Raw genomic sequence first — 17,877 nt, 5'->3', positions numbered from 1 at the left:
CCGTAGCAGCCTACACCGCGCGTGTTTCAGCCCGCGGCCACGCGCCACGCGGTAACACTCACAACCGCGAGCCTAACCCTCTGTGATATCCCACGACATGGGCCACAGATAACACGACAAATCTAATAAAAATGTACGAAATGTCAATTCAAGAATTGAATGGTAAGGCGCCGAAGAAGAGGAAAAAATCCCTGGATACCGTTGAACAGGAAGCGGCAAATGTTGGTGCGGAAGATGTCAAAGATAAGCCGGTGGGAGTGGAGTTGCTCCATTGGCGTGATATGCCAAAGCATTTGCAGTTTAACCCTTACGTGCTGACCGGTTACCGGCCGTTGCAGGACTGGGGTGGATGTCTTCGCAGTCTATTTTACTTCCACAATGAGACTATCAACATTCTAACACACGGTAATGTATAAATCTTTTAATAGCTTTAAATATTTCGAGAATGGTCATCTAATGATTATGATAATCAAGCTGCGGTCTGGCTTCAGCCACATAATCGTATTACATAAAGCGTGATGTAAGTTTTGTTGCAACGAGTTAATTAAAATCTCTCTAAGAGTTATCCAACTTTCCGTGGTTCATATGAAATCGGTACAAATTAAAAATGCCTTTATTTTACTGTTAGGTTTCGTAATTACATGACTCAGCCCTTAGGTAAGTACCAGAGATGCCGTTAATATTGGGGTACTAAAGAAAGGTTAAACAGAAAGGGTGGATAAAATATATCATTTTAATTTGCTTCTTATATGAAACTATATAATCAAAAACCAAAACTAGATATATAACTATATTTTTGATGTCAACTGATACCGCCGCTCGTGGACGCTCGTGACAGAATATTTCAGTGGGCAGCTGGTTCCACATAGTAGTGGTACACGCACATATAAGCGCCCAGTTAGTATGAATTTTTTATATTACTCGTAAGGAGAGAAAGAAACTACCTAGCCATAGACCTAAAATCAACGTCGTAGGTCAGTCACAGAGTACGTAGTCATCATATAAAAAAATATTCAAAAAATGCGTAATCTAAGGCGAAAATTTGTATAGGAATTATTAATATCCGTACAGTTATCACATATATGGCAACAATTACAGTAAGGGATATAAAACGTTGTATTTAATTTATGAGCTATTTATGAGTCATAAATTACCCGCAGTGTACTACATCGCGCTGCTACGGGACTGTGCTACGGAGCCTCGATTAATGTGATCGCCAATTTTTAGTTGTATGCGGCCAAAAATGTTTTGGCCTCTCGTTATAATAGAGACAATAATGTCAAAAGACCCTACCTGGTTTTGGTAGTGACTTTCATTCTAATTAATACGAAACAAAGAAATGTCAAAAAAAATTAAGTTGACATATCAGGAATTAGGTATAAATTTACGTAAAGCCGAAAGTGTTTGTATCACGGATAATAGGAATAAAAAAATGGTTGACCATAGGCGCTATCGTTTCGTCTTTCGCTTTATATTTTCACCCTCTGTTAATTGCCATATAGCATGTTATAGGTAATATAAAAAGAATTCTCTATAACCAGGGGATTTCTCTTCGATAAGCCTTAGAAGTATATTGTCAGGTACAGGAGGCCTTTTGCTTTAATAAGCTTATCGAAATTTTTACATATTTTGTCTACGTAACTACCGGTATTGATCTTTCTGTATTGCTAAATAGCTATAACAGATTCTTATCTATTTAAGAGCAGCACTGACTTAGTGGCTTAAGCTTGAGACTCTCTACCCTGAAGTCTAGCGTTCGAATCCAGGCTGTGCGCCAATTAAATGTTTTTTTATGAGAATATAGTGAGGAAACCAGGATAAAATATAACAAAAATGATCAAAAAAATGAATGTTCAGATAACATATTGTAGCGCAACTGGATTATTATTTTGATTTCTTTATTTATTAACACTTCGTTGCATGTACAGAAATATAAAACAATTGACATAATTAAATAAATAGAAGGGCAATTGGCGGCCTTATCGGCCTCTTCAAAGCAACCACTGTGAGAAAAAAAATTAAATTAGATAAGGTAAGCGCAAGAAGTGCAAAAACACATAAGACATATAGTGATTTAGACAAAACTAATGAAACTAAACGAAGCAATTAAAACTTATTATATGTAAACAGTGAACAGGCAATAATAAAAAATAGGAATCACGATAACTTCAGATCAGTTAGTACGAAAGTTAGGGATATGATGTGGACTGGTAATGCTTGTACAGTATAGATTTACTATTAATTTAAAAAATCTACCGAAAGTTCTTCATATGTAACGTCTGTGAAGTGCATTACTGAAGGCGTTGTAAAATTACATAGGCAAGCGTCAACTTTTAATAATTCGTTTTATTATAATAGGGTCTTTCTAAGAAGAAAACCTACAGCTATAACACAACTATTAAACGTTAATTGAATTGAATTGAGCTCTTAGCAAGAGGGACTAGCTTGTTCTCCTGACTTGGAGCGTAAGATTCTTCCAATAATTTCTGGCTCTGTAAGCGATAACGTTGTATTCAACATCGTCGAATTCATAAAATGCAACAGACTCCAAGTGCATGGGGCATGTGCACCGAACGGCCGAAGACAGAACCCTAATGTCCTTACTGAACACACAACCTGGGTTTAAGAGAGAACCCGGTAAACCTAGGCTGAGTTGGTCGGATGGAGTAGTTGATAACCTCGAAAGAATAGGTGTTTGAAGTTCCTCCTAAGACCCTTAAGGGGCTGTACAGGCATTGATGATGTTATAAATGCATTGAAATCACGAATTTGTAAATAGTTTATAAAGTTTGTCATTGTTGATATACTAGTGTAATTTTGACTAGTGTTTCATAACGACCATTTTATCACAGTGATAAAACTGACACATCAAATAATTTGTTATCGATAAATAAATGATACTATTATGATCCTACGATTGAGATTTTATCAATATTTATATCAAGGTTTATTAGGTTGGTTATTTACACGCATTTTTGATAGTTAATATCTATATATATATATATATATATATATATAAATGAATCCCTATTGGTCTTGGCATCAGGCGAACGGCTGGACCGATCTCGCCAATTATTTTTTGTTGTGTTTGTTATTGTCAGGAAAAAATGCTTCGATCGGAGTTATTATATTGATAAAATACTAACTTTAAATTTAACTAAAAATAATTATAATCGCTAATTGTTTGTGGTATTAATCCCGAAAATGCATGTTTTTCACATGGCCGCGTATTCCCATGTCGGAATACCAACAAAACTATTTATATACGCGTCAAAAAAAACAAACAAAGAATGTTGTATATCATAAAGCATTTTTAGTTAATTATACCAATTCGAAATCAATATTCATAGTTAAGACAGGACAATGTCTGTTAGGTCCGCTACTGAAGTAATAATTAGTCATATAAAATTATTATTGTGTTAATTTATATTGATTCGACAAACAAATAAATTATACGTTACATACAATTAAGTATGGTTATTACATTATTAACATAGTTAAGTTGCTTATATCTTATTTAAAAAACACACCAATGGCGATACTACATTTATTTGTCAGTCTAATAGATGATCAGCTTCCTGTGCATGTTTTCCTTCACAGTTCGAGCGAAAGTTAAATGACAGAAACTCCATTAGTGCGCAGGTTTCGAACCTACGACCTCAAGGATAAGAGTCGCACGCTGAAGCCACTAGGCTAACACTGCTCTTATATCTTATTATATACCTTAGCTATTTTTTTGGAATATCCTAATGACTATGCAGCTTTTGATAATTCCATTACTTCATTAAACTTTGTAAATGTCTTTTTGTCTCTGTTTAATACATTTTGTTTAAAGTGTGACTAAGCGAGATAGAGCACTATACATACAACTCGGAGAGTCATTTTTAAATCAAATCAAAAGTTAGCGTAGCAAAACCTTTTATATAGAAAAGTATTTAAATCGGACGCTCATATATTGAATACAAAATCTAAAGCCATTCTACCGGTATGATGTAACTCGTTCTCCGATTAATTGGTTACGGACTATAGAGCTTTGGCCAATTTTTATACAAAATTCTCTAAAACTTGAATGGAACTTACATGGTTTTTCTACGCGTATATAAATGGATTTTCGTCAATAAGTACCCTATTCCCGTATAAGCGTCAGCTTTTCCGGCATTTGCGATTACGTTGATTGATTTTGGTGGGTTGGAGTCCCTTGTCGGCTTTTAGGCATAAAGTTCGAAGATAAAAATACGTCAAGCTCTTTACTGACATTGATTGATTTAATGCAAACATTCCGTATTGTATTCCGCCTCGACTGAGCAATGGATTATCAGAGCTAATCTACACGTATCAAGTGGAAAAGGTCACTACTGTGCTGTATCGACAAAAGTCTAGATCTTCGAACCGGGATACCGTTGTATGGTCACCTACTAGTACATGTTTACCGTATAACAAATGTTTCTTGAAGATCTTAAACCAGTCTGTTACTATCAACGCAATGTATTATGATGCCTTTTACACCAAATTAACAAGTGAAAAAAATGCGATTAAATGTAAAAAGCATATATATAATTTTACCTAGTTTATCACGACATTAATATTTTTTTTTAGATTTGGGATACCTGAGTCAGGGTTCCCAGCTCTTCCATAACAAACTGAACAATAAAAATGTAACTTGCAATATTAATTTGTACATATCATCGAAGTATGATAAATTGAACAAATTGAACTTTTAACAAAATACTTTTTGCAATACCAAACCTTATTAAGATGCGTAGTGCAGGTAGTAAAGGTCTGTATGTTTGTGAATGAGTGAGTTACATAGTAAGAGTATATGTGTGTGAATGAGTGCGAAGCTGAAGCTATATGTTAGGTCTCTGTAACATCGACTCTCGGGTTCGTTTTTGAGGCGGAGATGTAAGATCCTATTAAATGTATTTTAAATTTATCAGTCTCTCTCTCTCTTTAAAAGCAGCTTGCAATCAAAAGTGCTATATACTTTTTAAATTATAAACCTAACACCGTAATCCGTATCACTAAAATAAGATAACATTATAAGGTTATAAAACAAAATACTTCGTTTTAATCAACGAACGCTGGCATCTTGCCAAGTATCCCCAGCTTAGGGATAACAGATGGCCTCACAGTGACCCTTAATCTTTGCTATATTGTCCACTTTCATCGAACCTAGATAGAACGTGAGTTTGTATATACAAAATACAATGTTGTACTAACCCACGGTTTACATTTGAATCTTGAATGACAGAAAAGAAGATATTCGTTGTACATTTTGTCACGCAATGCTACAAATAATCTCGTACATATTCGTGCTTTTTCTGTTAAAAAAATACACAACGTCTAACACAACCGTTTTTTTAATTTTTTTCGTGTATTAATGGAATAAAAGATTTTGAAAAACACAAAAACATGTTTTATTACTGATTTGTTTTTTATTCAATATATGTATATATATATATACGCTAGTCTCACAATACATATATCTCGGAAGGAATATCCGTATTTTTTATGTAAACAAATTCTTACTATTACAAACATAAGAAATATTATGAATACATTATTATTATGAATAGTATTTACTGAAGGGGTTTTATAGAAAATAATAACCGTTATTATTTCTAGTATTTGTCATCGTTAAATATATTTACAAAGTGCTCAATTATAATATTGTCCTCTAAATTTTGTATAACTTTATTACTGTTCATAATCAAAAGTTTTTAAAACTTCAAATTCTCAAAAAAACAATTAGGAGATTTTATTAATTAGGAAAAATTAATAATAAACTAGCTGTTTTGATACGCTATGCTAAGGATTTTTCACATTGAGCTTACTTTCTATAAGTGAAAGAAAAAACTGTATTATATAATTTAAAAAAAAAACACTAGGATTCCCTGTGTCGTGGCCAATGACGACGTCAAACGTGAACCAGTCTCTTCCATTTGACATGTTAACGATACTAAACAATAATTTCATTTTATAATAACACTTTTGTTGCACAATAAGAATGTTTTCCGTTTCAGCATAGGACAAGTTGAGAAAATATTGTTATTGAATGTATAAAGTTTAGTGAAAATCGTTAGTGAAAATTTTGTTTTTAAGAAATTGGGTAATAATAAGTGCGTTTTTTGGGTATTGTATATGTACCTAGGTTTGCGTTGTGTATAATGAAGTGTATAAATGACGTCATTTGTATGATTACCCAAATTATTTAACAATATACTACGCTTTAATTAAACTATATATATTACTCACAATACAAATGGTGGTCAGTAGAGAATTCCTGTATTTGGGTGATCAGACTCTTTCGAGCCACGGAAAAAAAACAAAAATTTTGAAGTAGCAATGGTATTGAAAAATTTAGAAGAAACTTATAATATTATAAAAAATATGTTTATTATGGATCATAAGATACAAGTATCACTGATTCCACGTCATTAAATTTAAATAAGAAGACATCCCTACTCATCGGCAAGAAGACAGAGGATGTAGGCCGAGAGAAAAAGCCGGCGTAAAAAACTCTCCGTACTCTTTTCTAATAGCAAATCATCAAACAACACTTATTTTAAAACAAATATAGCAAATTAATAAGAGTAGCCTGTCTAGCACTAGTCCCAGGCCCTTTTATCAACTAGTTAATCGTTAACTTTGTAGTAAGCCTTTTTACACAGCTTTTCTTTAATACGTTTCTCAAATATATTAAAAGGCAGAGGTAAAAGAGCCTCTGGGATTTTATTAATCATTAAGTTGAAGGTTATTCATACTAAACCAATGGACAATCGAAGAGAGAGCCTTGTTCACATCGTCAAAATTTGTTATTTGTCGTTTGATTTTGAAAATCAAGGATGTATCATCAGTTTTTTCTCTACTATGAAAGATAGATCATTTATGTAAACAAGAAAGAGGAAAGGGCCAAGAATTGAACCCTGTGGTACCCCCATATCTACTGCCGACCCAGAGGACCTCTTACCTTTCACTTCTGAGTTCCTCCGTGTAAATAGGAAGGTTCAGTGTAGTATTCTTGATAGTGGCGAAGTTTCCCGATTAACTATAAGAGACTGAAGTGTAACTGCGTGAGTATATATGTGGGTATGCAGTTGTGTGAGTAAATGTTCGTGTATCACTTCGCCGTGAATTTAAAGAAATTCTTAACCGAACCTATTAATCACAGTTTCTTTGTCAAATATTACCAAAATTGATTTTGGACAAATTAGTAGGCTAACAAATATGACGTAATAAATAAACCTTAAACAAAGACAACAGGTGACAGGCAACTTTCATGAACACTGTAACATTGGCACCTCGCCAAATGTATTATGTAAGCAAGTTTTAGGTTAAGGCTGTATCCATTATTTGTAGCCTACTGCTTACATATCAACGGAATATATATGTCGATATATATAATGTCGATAATAATAAATTTCACTTATTTTGACTTTTTATCGCTGTGTATCTCTTTAACATACCGCAGTATTCTTGCCCGTAAAAAAAATATTATATATATTAATTATTAATTAAAAGTATTATATATATTAATAAACATCAAATATATATATAATCAAATTAAAAAAAATATTATTTATTGACGAGCATCAGAATAATTTATAGTAAGATTTTGTTTTCATATTTACATAACGTAACTTCGTTCGCATGTTCTAGGTATAGTTCTATAGCGCCTCTGGCGTACTCCAGTTGAAACATTCGCATATAATACTTTCTATTAGTGCGTAGCTAGCGTAGTAGTAATATAGGAAATATTTATTCCACAGCTTGCTAAATGGTTTCGGAAGTTATTTATTTATTTAATTATTAGTTATCTTACAGCTAACATACATATAAACTAAAACATTTAGACAATATACGTAGCCATAACAGATTACATACATAAACAATATATATGAAACAGAAAACAAGTAATTACATTGATAGACAAAAATATATTTATGTTATTTAAACTAAAGAAAACTGAAATTTAACATTTGAAACGACAAATAATACATAATATTTTAAATAACTGCTCTTCAAATACTTCGTGAGGTGGAAAATAACAATATCCTGTGTCATAGATAAAACCCGAAACATTGGCGAATTATGCAAGTAATTTGAGTTTGTAAGAGGCACATGGAACAATTTTGTGTATCTTGTCGCATAAAGAGGGGGAATTTAAGAGAAATTAACAGAAATACACATAGGGACATAACATTAAATAGCAAATAGGGACTACCTATCCGCCCATTAAGGATAGCGCCCCTTAGTTAGCTTTGTCTAAGGTTGAACGAAAGCATATATTTACATAATTGTCTAACAACCCGTTTAACACGATTTCAAATAGACTCAGTCAAATACGTCTTCATTTATCTTTGACATTTTGTCAAATATTTTTTTTAGTACCTATTATTACATTTTTATAGATATAAATTGTTTGATTAAAACTTTTTTAAATATATATATTTTTTGACATTATCGTATCGGTCTTAGTATTAAGTATTTAGTTTTGTAAACAGTATTAAATAGTTGCGCTGAATGGGTCAGCTCTAGAACTTGCAGTGAATTTTGAACCAAAATATACTTTATGTCGGTATTGAAAATCCAGTTAAATTCGAAAATAATAATAGTTAACATTCGATTTTTTACTTCTATTGTGAAATAGCAACGCTCTGGCGCTGTTGTTGAGAATATGCAGTGAATTCACTTCTCACTGCCTCACTTGAATAACTATTACACGAGAGACTACATTCAAAGATGTGAAAAGAAATGACCGTATTATAAGAGTTCTGTTCCCGAGTCGGAAATGGATTCTTCGATATTCCTGCTATGTTCAGTATTTCTACTATAAAAGTATATTTCTTAACACCACAAGGATTGTCAACTGTTTAGAAAAAATGGAATAATATTTAGAATAAAGTTGTCATTTGTTTTTTTAAACATTCTTGCAAAAATACTGAAAACAATAGTCTACATTAAATTTTTCATGTTCTTCAAAAATTAAGTTTGATTTAAGTCAATTCAGAGCCATGCCATGTGAAAAACATGGATTCAGGTAGAACACAGGAAGTTATTCTAATTGGTGTGAAACACCTACATAGACCACGGAGTTTAAGTGTAAGTAGGTTATATATTTAAAAAAGTAATAAAACTTTAAAGTGTGCTTTGGGCTCTTTAATTTACATAAGCTACCACGTGTCGGTTCTTATTACTTAGCGAAGACAAGGGACAAAGTTTCGAGTTATTCCACTTCGCCCACTTTGCACTTTAGAGGGTCAAGTAGAAACCTTTGATCTCTCTTCAATAGACTGAAATGAATTGCAACATGACAAAGAATTTTACGTTATGGCTTTATCTCGTTCTCGTTAAACAAAAATACATAATATATAAAATAGTATGTTTGGGTTAAATGCAGTGTTGTCCTAAAGGCTTCAGCGACTCTCATCTCTCATTCGAACCGCCGGGCTGTGCACCAACATGGCTTAAACTCAAAAGAGTGGACGGCGTGTGTCGGGCACTGAAGTCTGATCAAATACCTGGCTATTCGAAAAAAACTAATGATAATGACTTATGCAGAAATGTGAGGTCCAGACCGAAAAGGTTTTAGCGTCACTCCTCTTTTATGTTAAAGCCTTCTGCTAACTTTTGTGTTGTATTTACTGTACTTTTCATGAAAAATATATACAATAGTTTGCTTTTATACTATTATTATCATCTAACATTATCGTCAAACTATACTCAGTATGTATCAGGCACGGAAAAGTGAGCACCTACTAGAAAAATAAAGCAACACTATAAATGATGCAGCATCGGAAATGTGTCAATTGGGGTTAACACATCCTTATTTAAGTTTGGGTCCAACTATAAATTGTATCGTTTCTGTATTCGCAACATTCGCTTCGATATTGATTGGTTACGCTGAAGCGTGACATAACTCCAAATGCAGAACTTGCTCATGTAACCACAGATTACATGAATATGCTATTTGCTTACTGAATAAACAATTGATTATTGAGAGAAATCCTCGGTTTATCATATCTACTATAATATCTATCGAAATGCTACAGTGGGCCCCTCTTCCAGAGGAAGAATTCCACCTTAGAATTCACGCCAATTTCGAGGGCATTCTACAATTACTGATAAATCTTTATCAGTAATTGACTGACGATCATTCAGTCAGATTAACACAAAGCCCACTAGAATCGGAAACAGATTAACTAGTACAACAGTCAAATATGTGAAAATTGAATTAAATTCCCAACATTCCTGTTATGTAATTTACCATTGCACAGTTTCAAAATTGGGCGAATGATTCCGTGTACGCCTAACGAGTAAATGGGTAGCGAGATAATACTTGGAGCGAAATTGGCGCTGTGGTTTCAATTGCTATATAGAATTAGCTTTATTTGGATCCTCTTTCAATTGTATTTTACATGTATTCACGTTCTCCATTTTTAAATTATGAAACCACTATATGTGTTCTGTGTATACACGCTCAGTAGATTCATAATAATAAGTGACTTTAATGATCTATGGAAAAGTTAAACTTTTTAGTCAATCTTTTCAACATGGTTCCAAATTGCAACTTTGGTAATATCATATCATAATCATAAACCCGAAATTGTTAGGTAAAAGTATGACGAAAGTAAAAAAAAAATTGAAATTTATATTTAAAATTGGATCATTGGCTACGAATTGTTTTTCGTTTCTTTAGCCATAAACATTGGGTAGACATTTTTTTGCGTGTTGCAAACCAATTTCAAACAACATTTCACTGGAAATTGAACTCAAGCCTATCGGACTCATGCGATACTTCGATATTTAATTTTTGACTGCTGGTGTGCAATCAGGTCCATTTCCTGAGTATAGGAGTATTGCTATGACTCCTAAGAATTTAGGCCAGAAGAATCATGGAGAATCCGTAGCTCGTAGTAGTTGGGATTTTGGTTTCGTACCCAAGAACGGCATATATTAACATTTACCTGTTACTGTTAACCTACTCTAAAATGTGTTTACCTATTTGGTGGGTTACTTATTATTAGATATTAATCCAGAGTCTTTCGAATTATAACTGCCAGTATTTCGACGAGATCCTTACGTACTAATTATCGACTCTGAATCTTACAATTGAAGCCGTGCTTGAACTCTTAAGGATTTAGGACTTATGATGAGAGCAAGTGGCAACACACAGCTTTAACAGTATGAAACTAGTGCATACGTTTAAATAAACACGTATTTTATGAACACTATATGGGTCACGATTTTCTACTTATAAACTTTAAACGCGAAGCAATTTACTGAGGCGTGTGTTGAGATTTTTAATAACTTTGCATTCGACAATTTTATAACTAGTTGACTTCGCATATGCGAATGAAATCATTGGATATTTAATTATATTCTTTATGTAGAATATTATAAATCGATTAACAAATCATAATTTTAATATGATTAATTTTAATTTTAAAAATCTGTAGAAACACTGCCGTGGTTGCTGTTTTCGACCTCTACTCCAAGTAGAGAGATCAAGCTTCGACGCCTATATAGCTCTATTTCTTTATTTATACCGGTACTCTATTTTTCTTAATATACCCGTCTAAAACTAGAACTGTAGGTATGTTTTAAAAAATCATATAAACCTACCCCCTATGTTCTTCAAACAGGAGGTTGCTAGGGCAAAGTTTTGGCGAGAGATTGGACCGCCTCCCCTCGGGAACTCAAGCCTTCTGGCCTCTCGCCAAAGCAGCTCAACAAAAGTGTAACAAAGTGCAAAAGGAAAGAAAATTAATTTATTTCTTTAATAAAATAATATTTTCAGCTTCATGAATTGAAATGAACCCTAATGATTTTCGAATGAACCTTGAATTAAATGAAGCGAGAATAATTTGAGTTTTATTGAGCGCTTTTTGTTTTTCCTCAATTAACCCGTCATAGATGAATAAAATATTTATTTGCATTATATAAGAGTTTAATATTTAAACGGTAAACTGTTAACGGCTTCTATCTATTTGTTGTGCAAATACATTGGTCTCATTTTTATTGTTAAAGGACATCATTGGAAACAAACAGCCCACAATAGACAAATATTATGTACACTGTGTCATGCCTAGAAATTATGTATTATAGTGTGCGTCGCTTGTATTAAGCGCCTGAATTTTTAATGTGTACGACCCTAATTGTCCCTGGTTAGGCAATGATTAAATATTTCAAGATAATCAGGGACGTTCGATTGCCTTAAGACCCCAATGTCTCGTTACTAGCTTGTCTTCGCTTCTTTCGTGTTGTTCAGTAATTGGCAATAAAGCTGCCATTTATATACTGAAACCTTCATTAGTGCTTTAAATCTTTGCAGCCCGGGTCTTACTCTGTAGCTTTCAAAAGCGGCAACCGAACTTTTTGTTTGCAACGCTAATGTTGAATATTACCTTGAAAAGGTGCGCACTAAAACCCATTATTGAAAACGGGATCGCTGTCGGTATTGGAAGTTTCAAAGTACTGGTTTTATTCATAATAGTGCTAGAGAAAGATCTCTTAAAAAGTTGTAGTGTAAAGAAAGAAATAAGAGTCTAGGAAATATTGAAGAAGAAAATGTTACAATACGAATCGTGTGAAATAAAGCAATATTATGATTGCCTTAATTTTTATTTAGCTGTTAGGAAACCGGTAGATATAGATTCAAAAATCGTCGACGTGTCTGCATCACGCAGCGAGTAGAGACCGCGTCTCCCCGCACGCTGCAGCCCCCATCAAGGGCTATATGACCTCCCCCGTACCGCCCTGTATCAGCAGGGCGCGAACCTATACACCACCCGAAGGGGGCATACGCCCCGAACGGGACAAAACATTTCCCTCGCGAAGGAGGATGTAGCAATAAAACGACGTGTCCGCACAGAAGGTTGATCTCGGCGCCTGAACAGATGTCTCAAAACAAAAACGGTTGACGAAGTAGATCCTTAAAGTGTTGCATATTACTGGATTATTACTAATAATAATCTTGTTGTGAAATGGCTTGATTCAAATTAAGAATTGTTAATCCATTTATAAGATACTACAATATAGAATGTAATATTAAAAATATTTATTTCCCACCACGGTATTTACATTATAACCTTCATAGTAAAGATGGATATATAGAAAATTAAAACAAATCTAAAAAGTTTGTTCCCTGCGGCAGTGGCCTTTAATGCTGGCAGCGTCTCCTCGCTGTATTGGGATACATATTCGTAGAGCTCGGAAAGCATTAGCTTTAGATATAGAATCTTTATTTTATCCAATAAAATAATTTTAAAATTATCATATGGATTATTATGTATTATGGGTGGATCATTATTATATTAGAAAATACTCAACCAGTCAATGTTTAAGAGGACATGCTTGCTAAGTTAATAATTCTGGTAAGAGAGGTACTCTTACTAGAATTTCTTACTATGTTTAAGTAAATTTTTTCCATTACAAGACTTGTGTATGAACTATAATATTCGAGGGTAAGGGGTGCGAATTGGCGAAATGACACGCAATCCTAATCTCTTTACATGTCTTCTCTTTGTCTTTTGTACTCAAATTCTCACAAAAACAAGGCTTATTGAAGAATAAACGAAAATATATTTTCTTTTGATGGGTGTGCTTGTCCTTTAATGACGTAAAATTGTAAAGTTCTGTAATCTAGTTACCTACAAGACTAGCGATATTTGAATTTCCTCACGACCTTGTTATGAATAAAGATTTCATCATTATTATCATAATGTAATACGAAATCGTTGAAGTACTCACTGTCGCCGTTGCTCTCTCTCTTTCTTTCTTTAATATCTATCACTTAAATTAGAAAAGAAAATCAGATTTAAAAGCTTCGTCAGAAACAGAAACTTGCCAATGAAAGTCAATAACCGTATGAGGTACACCAAGGTATTGAAAATTACTTCTGGTTTCTAGTAGGGACTGTGCGTCCATGCGTCCTGGATATGTGCTTGCTGTATTACAAAAATTCAATTGAAATTAATACAATATTGTTTTAAGATATGCACAGATACTGGATTAAAACTATCCAAATCGATAGTAACTAATACATAGTTTAGAACAACTTACCGGTTATATTGACCAAAATCAAAAGTCCCGGCTGAATTCTATTATATTAGGTACAACAACATCAGCTATTACGGCTATCGGTTTTTACGACCAAATATCAGTAGTCCCTTCGATTTCGTTCTAACAGACTTTGACTGTATATTATACACACAATTTTGTGTTCACGGTCATATTTATAAAGATTTAAATTATGAATGTGTGACTTCCCACTGACATTATTGATCCTCCTTTAGATGTATACGTCGTTTTATAACAGAAATCTAAACCCTGGATATAATGTTATCTATTGACAAAGCTGTAATATAATCAGTCTGTCGAACGTAGAAACTTTATTAATGTCACACCTTACAGTGTTCTTGTTTTCTCAATCTCTTCTCTAATCTCTTCAAATCTTTGTCCTTTCAGGTGTATCGTTGGTGTTCATGGTGACGGTGCTGCCGGGCTTACTTCCGTGGGGTAGAGGAGGTGGCTGGGCCTGGTTCCTCTCCTTATGTCACCTTCTTGGCGCCATGGCTCCATGGTGCGGGTCCTTTCTCTACCACCTATTCATGAACCACACTAGGGGTGCCAGTCTATACCATAAGTTGCTCCAGTTGGATATGCTTGGAATTTGGGTCAGCCAAAGTATAGGTGAGTATCCTTAATTTAATTAAAACGTCTTTAATATAAACGAGTTTGTTACATTGCTTACATAACTCGGCAACAGATGGCGCTGATATGGCAACATTTCAATAGATTTTACTGCATCAAACCCCAAACAGTAGTCTTAAGTAACATTTGTCCTCGAAAGCATAGTTGTAATACAATAAATCATCATTCTTTGTCAAAACTTACCTCTTCCCTTATATGTGTTGAACTAATTGTGTCACATACAATGTTGGATCAAGAATTCCCAACAACGTTAACAACAATCGTTAAGTTTGTAAATAAATCTACAGCCAAATAATTTGCTGCATATTGCAAAAAAAGGTTAAATCTTGATTTCGTACCACCATCAGCGTTACGGTGATTATCAGAACTACATAGTTAACGTTACGTAGTAATGTTTCTTGTTAATGAAACTGGATTATAGGTAAAAGTAAATATATTATAAATCTGACACCTTACATACAATCGGCGCTGGAGACATTTAAAATACATTTTACAACCTTATTTTCATTCTTTATTAAATCTTCTCTCTTCCTTCCGTTAACCCGTATTGTATGATCACGACGGTAGCGGTAATTTGTACAATAGTAGCATACAGTTATCACAATATGTTGAATATGAAATGGTGTGCAGAAACAAAATAATGAAATCTCGTATGTGACACAAAGTTGGAGGGCTTTTGACCTGTAATTAACTGATATCTTTTTTATTTCCATGTTCTGTACTAAGTACGTTATCTTAAAATTGGTTTGACGTTTAAAGATTGTATTATTATTCTTTTCACATCTGACTCTATATTTATTTATTTCGTAATTCTACAGCTAACATAAGTTATATATAATAACAAACATTTATAATAAAGATATATATCCAAAGATGGAATACAAAAAGGTTCAAAAATTTACAAACGGAAACAAACAATTAAAAATTATTCAATACATTAAACTATGTGGTACCTAATTTCGCTATGATGTGTGATGGTGTAAAAATGAGGGTAAGTACGTGATGGTGTATGTATGCTCATGAATAAGATGATTTTGCGCTATGGATATTCTTAATACTCCTTTTAACCATATTCCGCGATGGCTTTAACAAGTCAAGGCTTAAATAAACCAACTGGAGAATATATTATTTCTATACGATATACGAATTTTAATAACACATGATTAATTTACTAAGACAGTCCCTTTATATCTCGTACACTTCGGTACAAGATGCTGCATTTCATTAGAACCATCCCGGGAGTGATTAATTAAGCTCTTGAATTCACAAGTGCGCTATTTAAAGTCTTAATTACTTCCTTAAAGTTTTCGGTAAAAATTAAAGCTTTTACAAGTTGTAACCTAAATTACGAATGACATAAAAAGTTACTTAAAAAGAGCTTTCAAAAATTATATCATTCATTCATTTAGTTTACTTAATGTACATTTATGAACATCAGTCAAAATGTATTCAAATTTGCATTTACTGTCAGTTCTCAAATGTAGAACGGACGAGAAGAACTGGCAATAAACTCTTCACCACTTTTTCACTTTTTTTATAAAACATATATGCTCTTGCAACCATTACATCATACTCTTAATCATATGTTATAATCAGTGGAATAGTAACAACGCTAACAAGACAAGATATATATTGCCATATGATCATGATAATAATTTATTATGAATTCTACTGCTTACAATTTCTTTTTGATATAATCAATTACGTCCAAGCAAAATATTGTGAATACATATATTGATTACTCATATCATTTTATGATAACATAAATAAATGCTGTCAGAAGTTCTTTAACATTTTCCAACAAATTTCTTTGTTGCGTGTAATGAAAGACATGAAAAGAATGTGGTTTTGGTAAAATATACTTTATTGTTTCGTTATTATTGTTGCTGTGCGGTATTCATAGACTTTGATATATGTAAAATGTAATGTAAAACGATGCGGCGCTTTGTTTTACTTTTAAAATGCAATACTGATTGGGCTAGAGATATTGTTATCCAATCACAATTAAGCGAACGATCGCATAGTATCGTCCATCGTATAACATTCTCAAGTATTACAGTCAAGAATTTTCAAGCCTTCATTTCTTTTTCTATTAAAAGTACTAGGAATTTTGCTTCAATAGCTTGTAAATTGAAGTTGCACTCAATTAGAACTTAAGCGGCTTATTAATGGCTATGAATTCTTCAATTTAATAGACAGTCTTCAAAGATATTTATTAAAGAGTATTATAGTTAAGTCTCAAAAGCTATTATTTGTGTATATATATTATTATAATACTACTCTTAGAAAAACGGAAAAGATCACAACGGATTGTGTACGAAACTCTCGCGTGAGTATTAAATATTTAAAGCAAAAGGGTAGGACGGACTAATATTTCGGACGAAATATATCGGTATAGCCAGGGTTATACCTGGCTCTGCGATAACATTATATATGGATTTACAGAATGTAATTTGGCTCCGATGACACTGTTTTTAACACATTTGCATGATTCTCACACAGATTCTGGGCTTGATTGCTGGGCTTGTGTTTGTGAGGGTAATATTCAGAGGCGAATTTTGATGCTAAGATGACGTCAAAAACGTATTTGTGTATGATCCACTCTTTAGGAGGTTACTTAAGTTAAACTTAAAGATTAAAACCATTTTACTAAATATCCCATTGCAAGCTCGAAGAGGTAAATATTTTTTAGAAAATTTATTTGATTTTATAATTAAATAGAATTCTAACAAACAGTTAACATCAAAAGTTAAATTATGCCCGATAATTTGTAAAAACATATCGTCGAAAGTAAAAAATCCATCATACCGAACACAATTTCGAGAAGTTTAAAAAAAATGTTCCTCATCTCATTTCTATGCTGAATAACTACAATGTTTCTATTGATTGCTCCGGTCGACCTAACCTTATTTACATAAATCTTTCCTGATCTGAATATTGTTGAAACCCACAAAAGCCTTCGGCATTCAGCAGTAAAGCGCACGTGCCGTAAATGTCAGGTCAAGAGCGGCCGTTGCAGTTCGCATTATAAAACACTAAAATATTTCTTAGCTAAAATCGAAAAGCTTTAAATAAAGCTTTTCGATTTTAGACTACGACACAACTATATATGTAAGATGCGATAGAGAGAAGTAAGAAGAAAATATTAGTCGAATGATTAAG

The 17,877-nt window shown here is 33.1% G+C and overlaps 1 protein-coding gene across 1 annotated transcript in view; it reads left to right on the top strand.

Annotated features, from left to right (window-relative positions):
- LOC123709084 (progestin and adipoQ receptor family member 4) overlaps positions 1-17,877 on the top strand; it is a 43,667-nt gene continuing 25,790 nt past the window's right edge. Inside the window, exons 1-2 of the mRNA XM_045660194.1 lie at positions 1-405; positions 14,470-14,694. Coding sequence (XP_045516150.1) covers positions 132-405; positions 14,470-14,694 — 499 coding nt within the window. The 5' untranslated portion in view covers positions 1-131. The remainder of the gene's footprint in view (positions 406-14,469; positions 14,695-17,877) is intronic.

The sequence above is a fragment of the Pieris brassicae genome, chromosome 4 (assembly GCF_905147105.1).
Source record: "Pieris brassicae chromosome 4, ilPieBrab1.1, whole genome shotgun sequence".
Lineage (NCBI taxonomy): Eukaryota > Metazoa > Arthropoda > Insecta > Lepidoptera > Pieridae > Pieris > Pieris brassicae.
The sequence above is the reverse complement of the archived record's forward strand: the minus strand, read 5'-3'. Positions and strand labels throughout refer to the sequence as shown.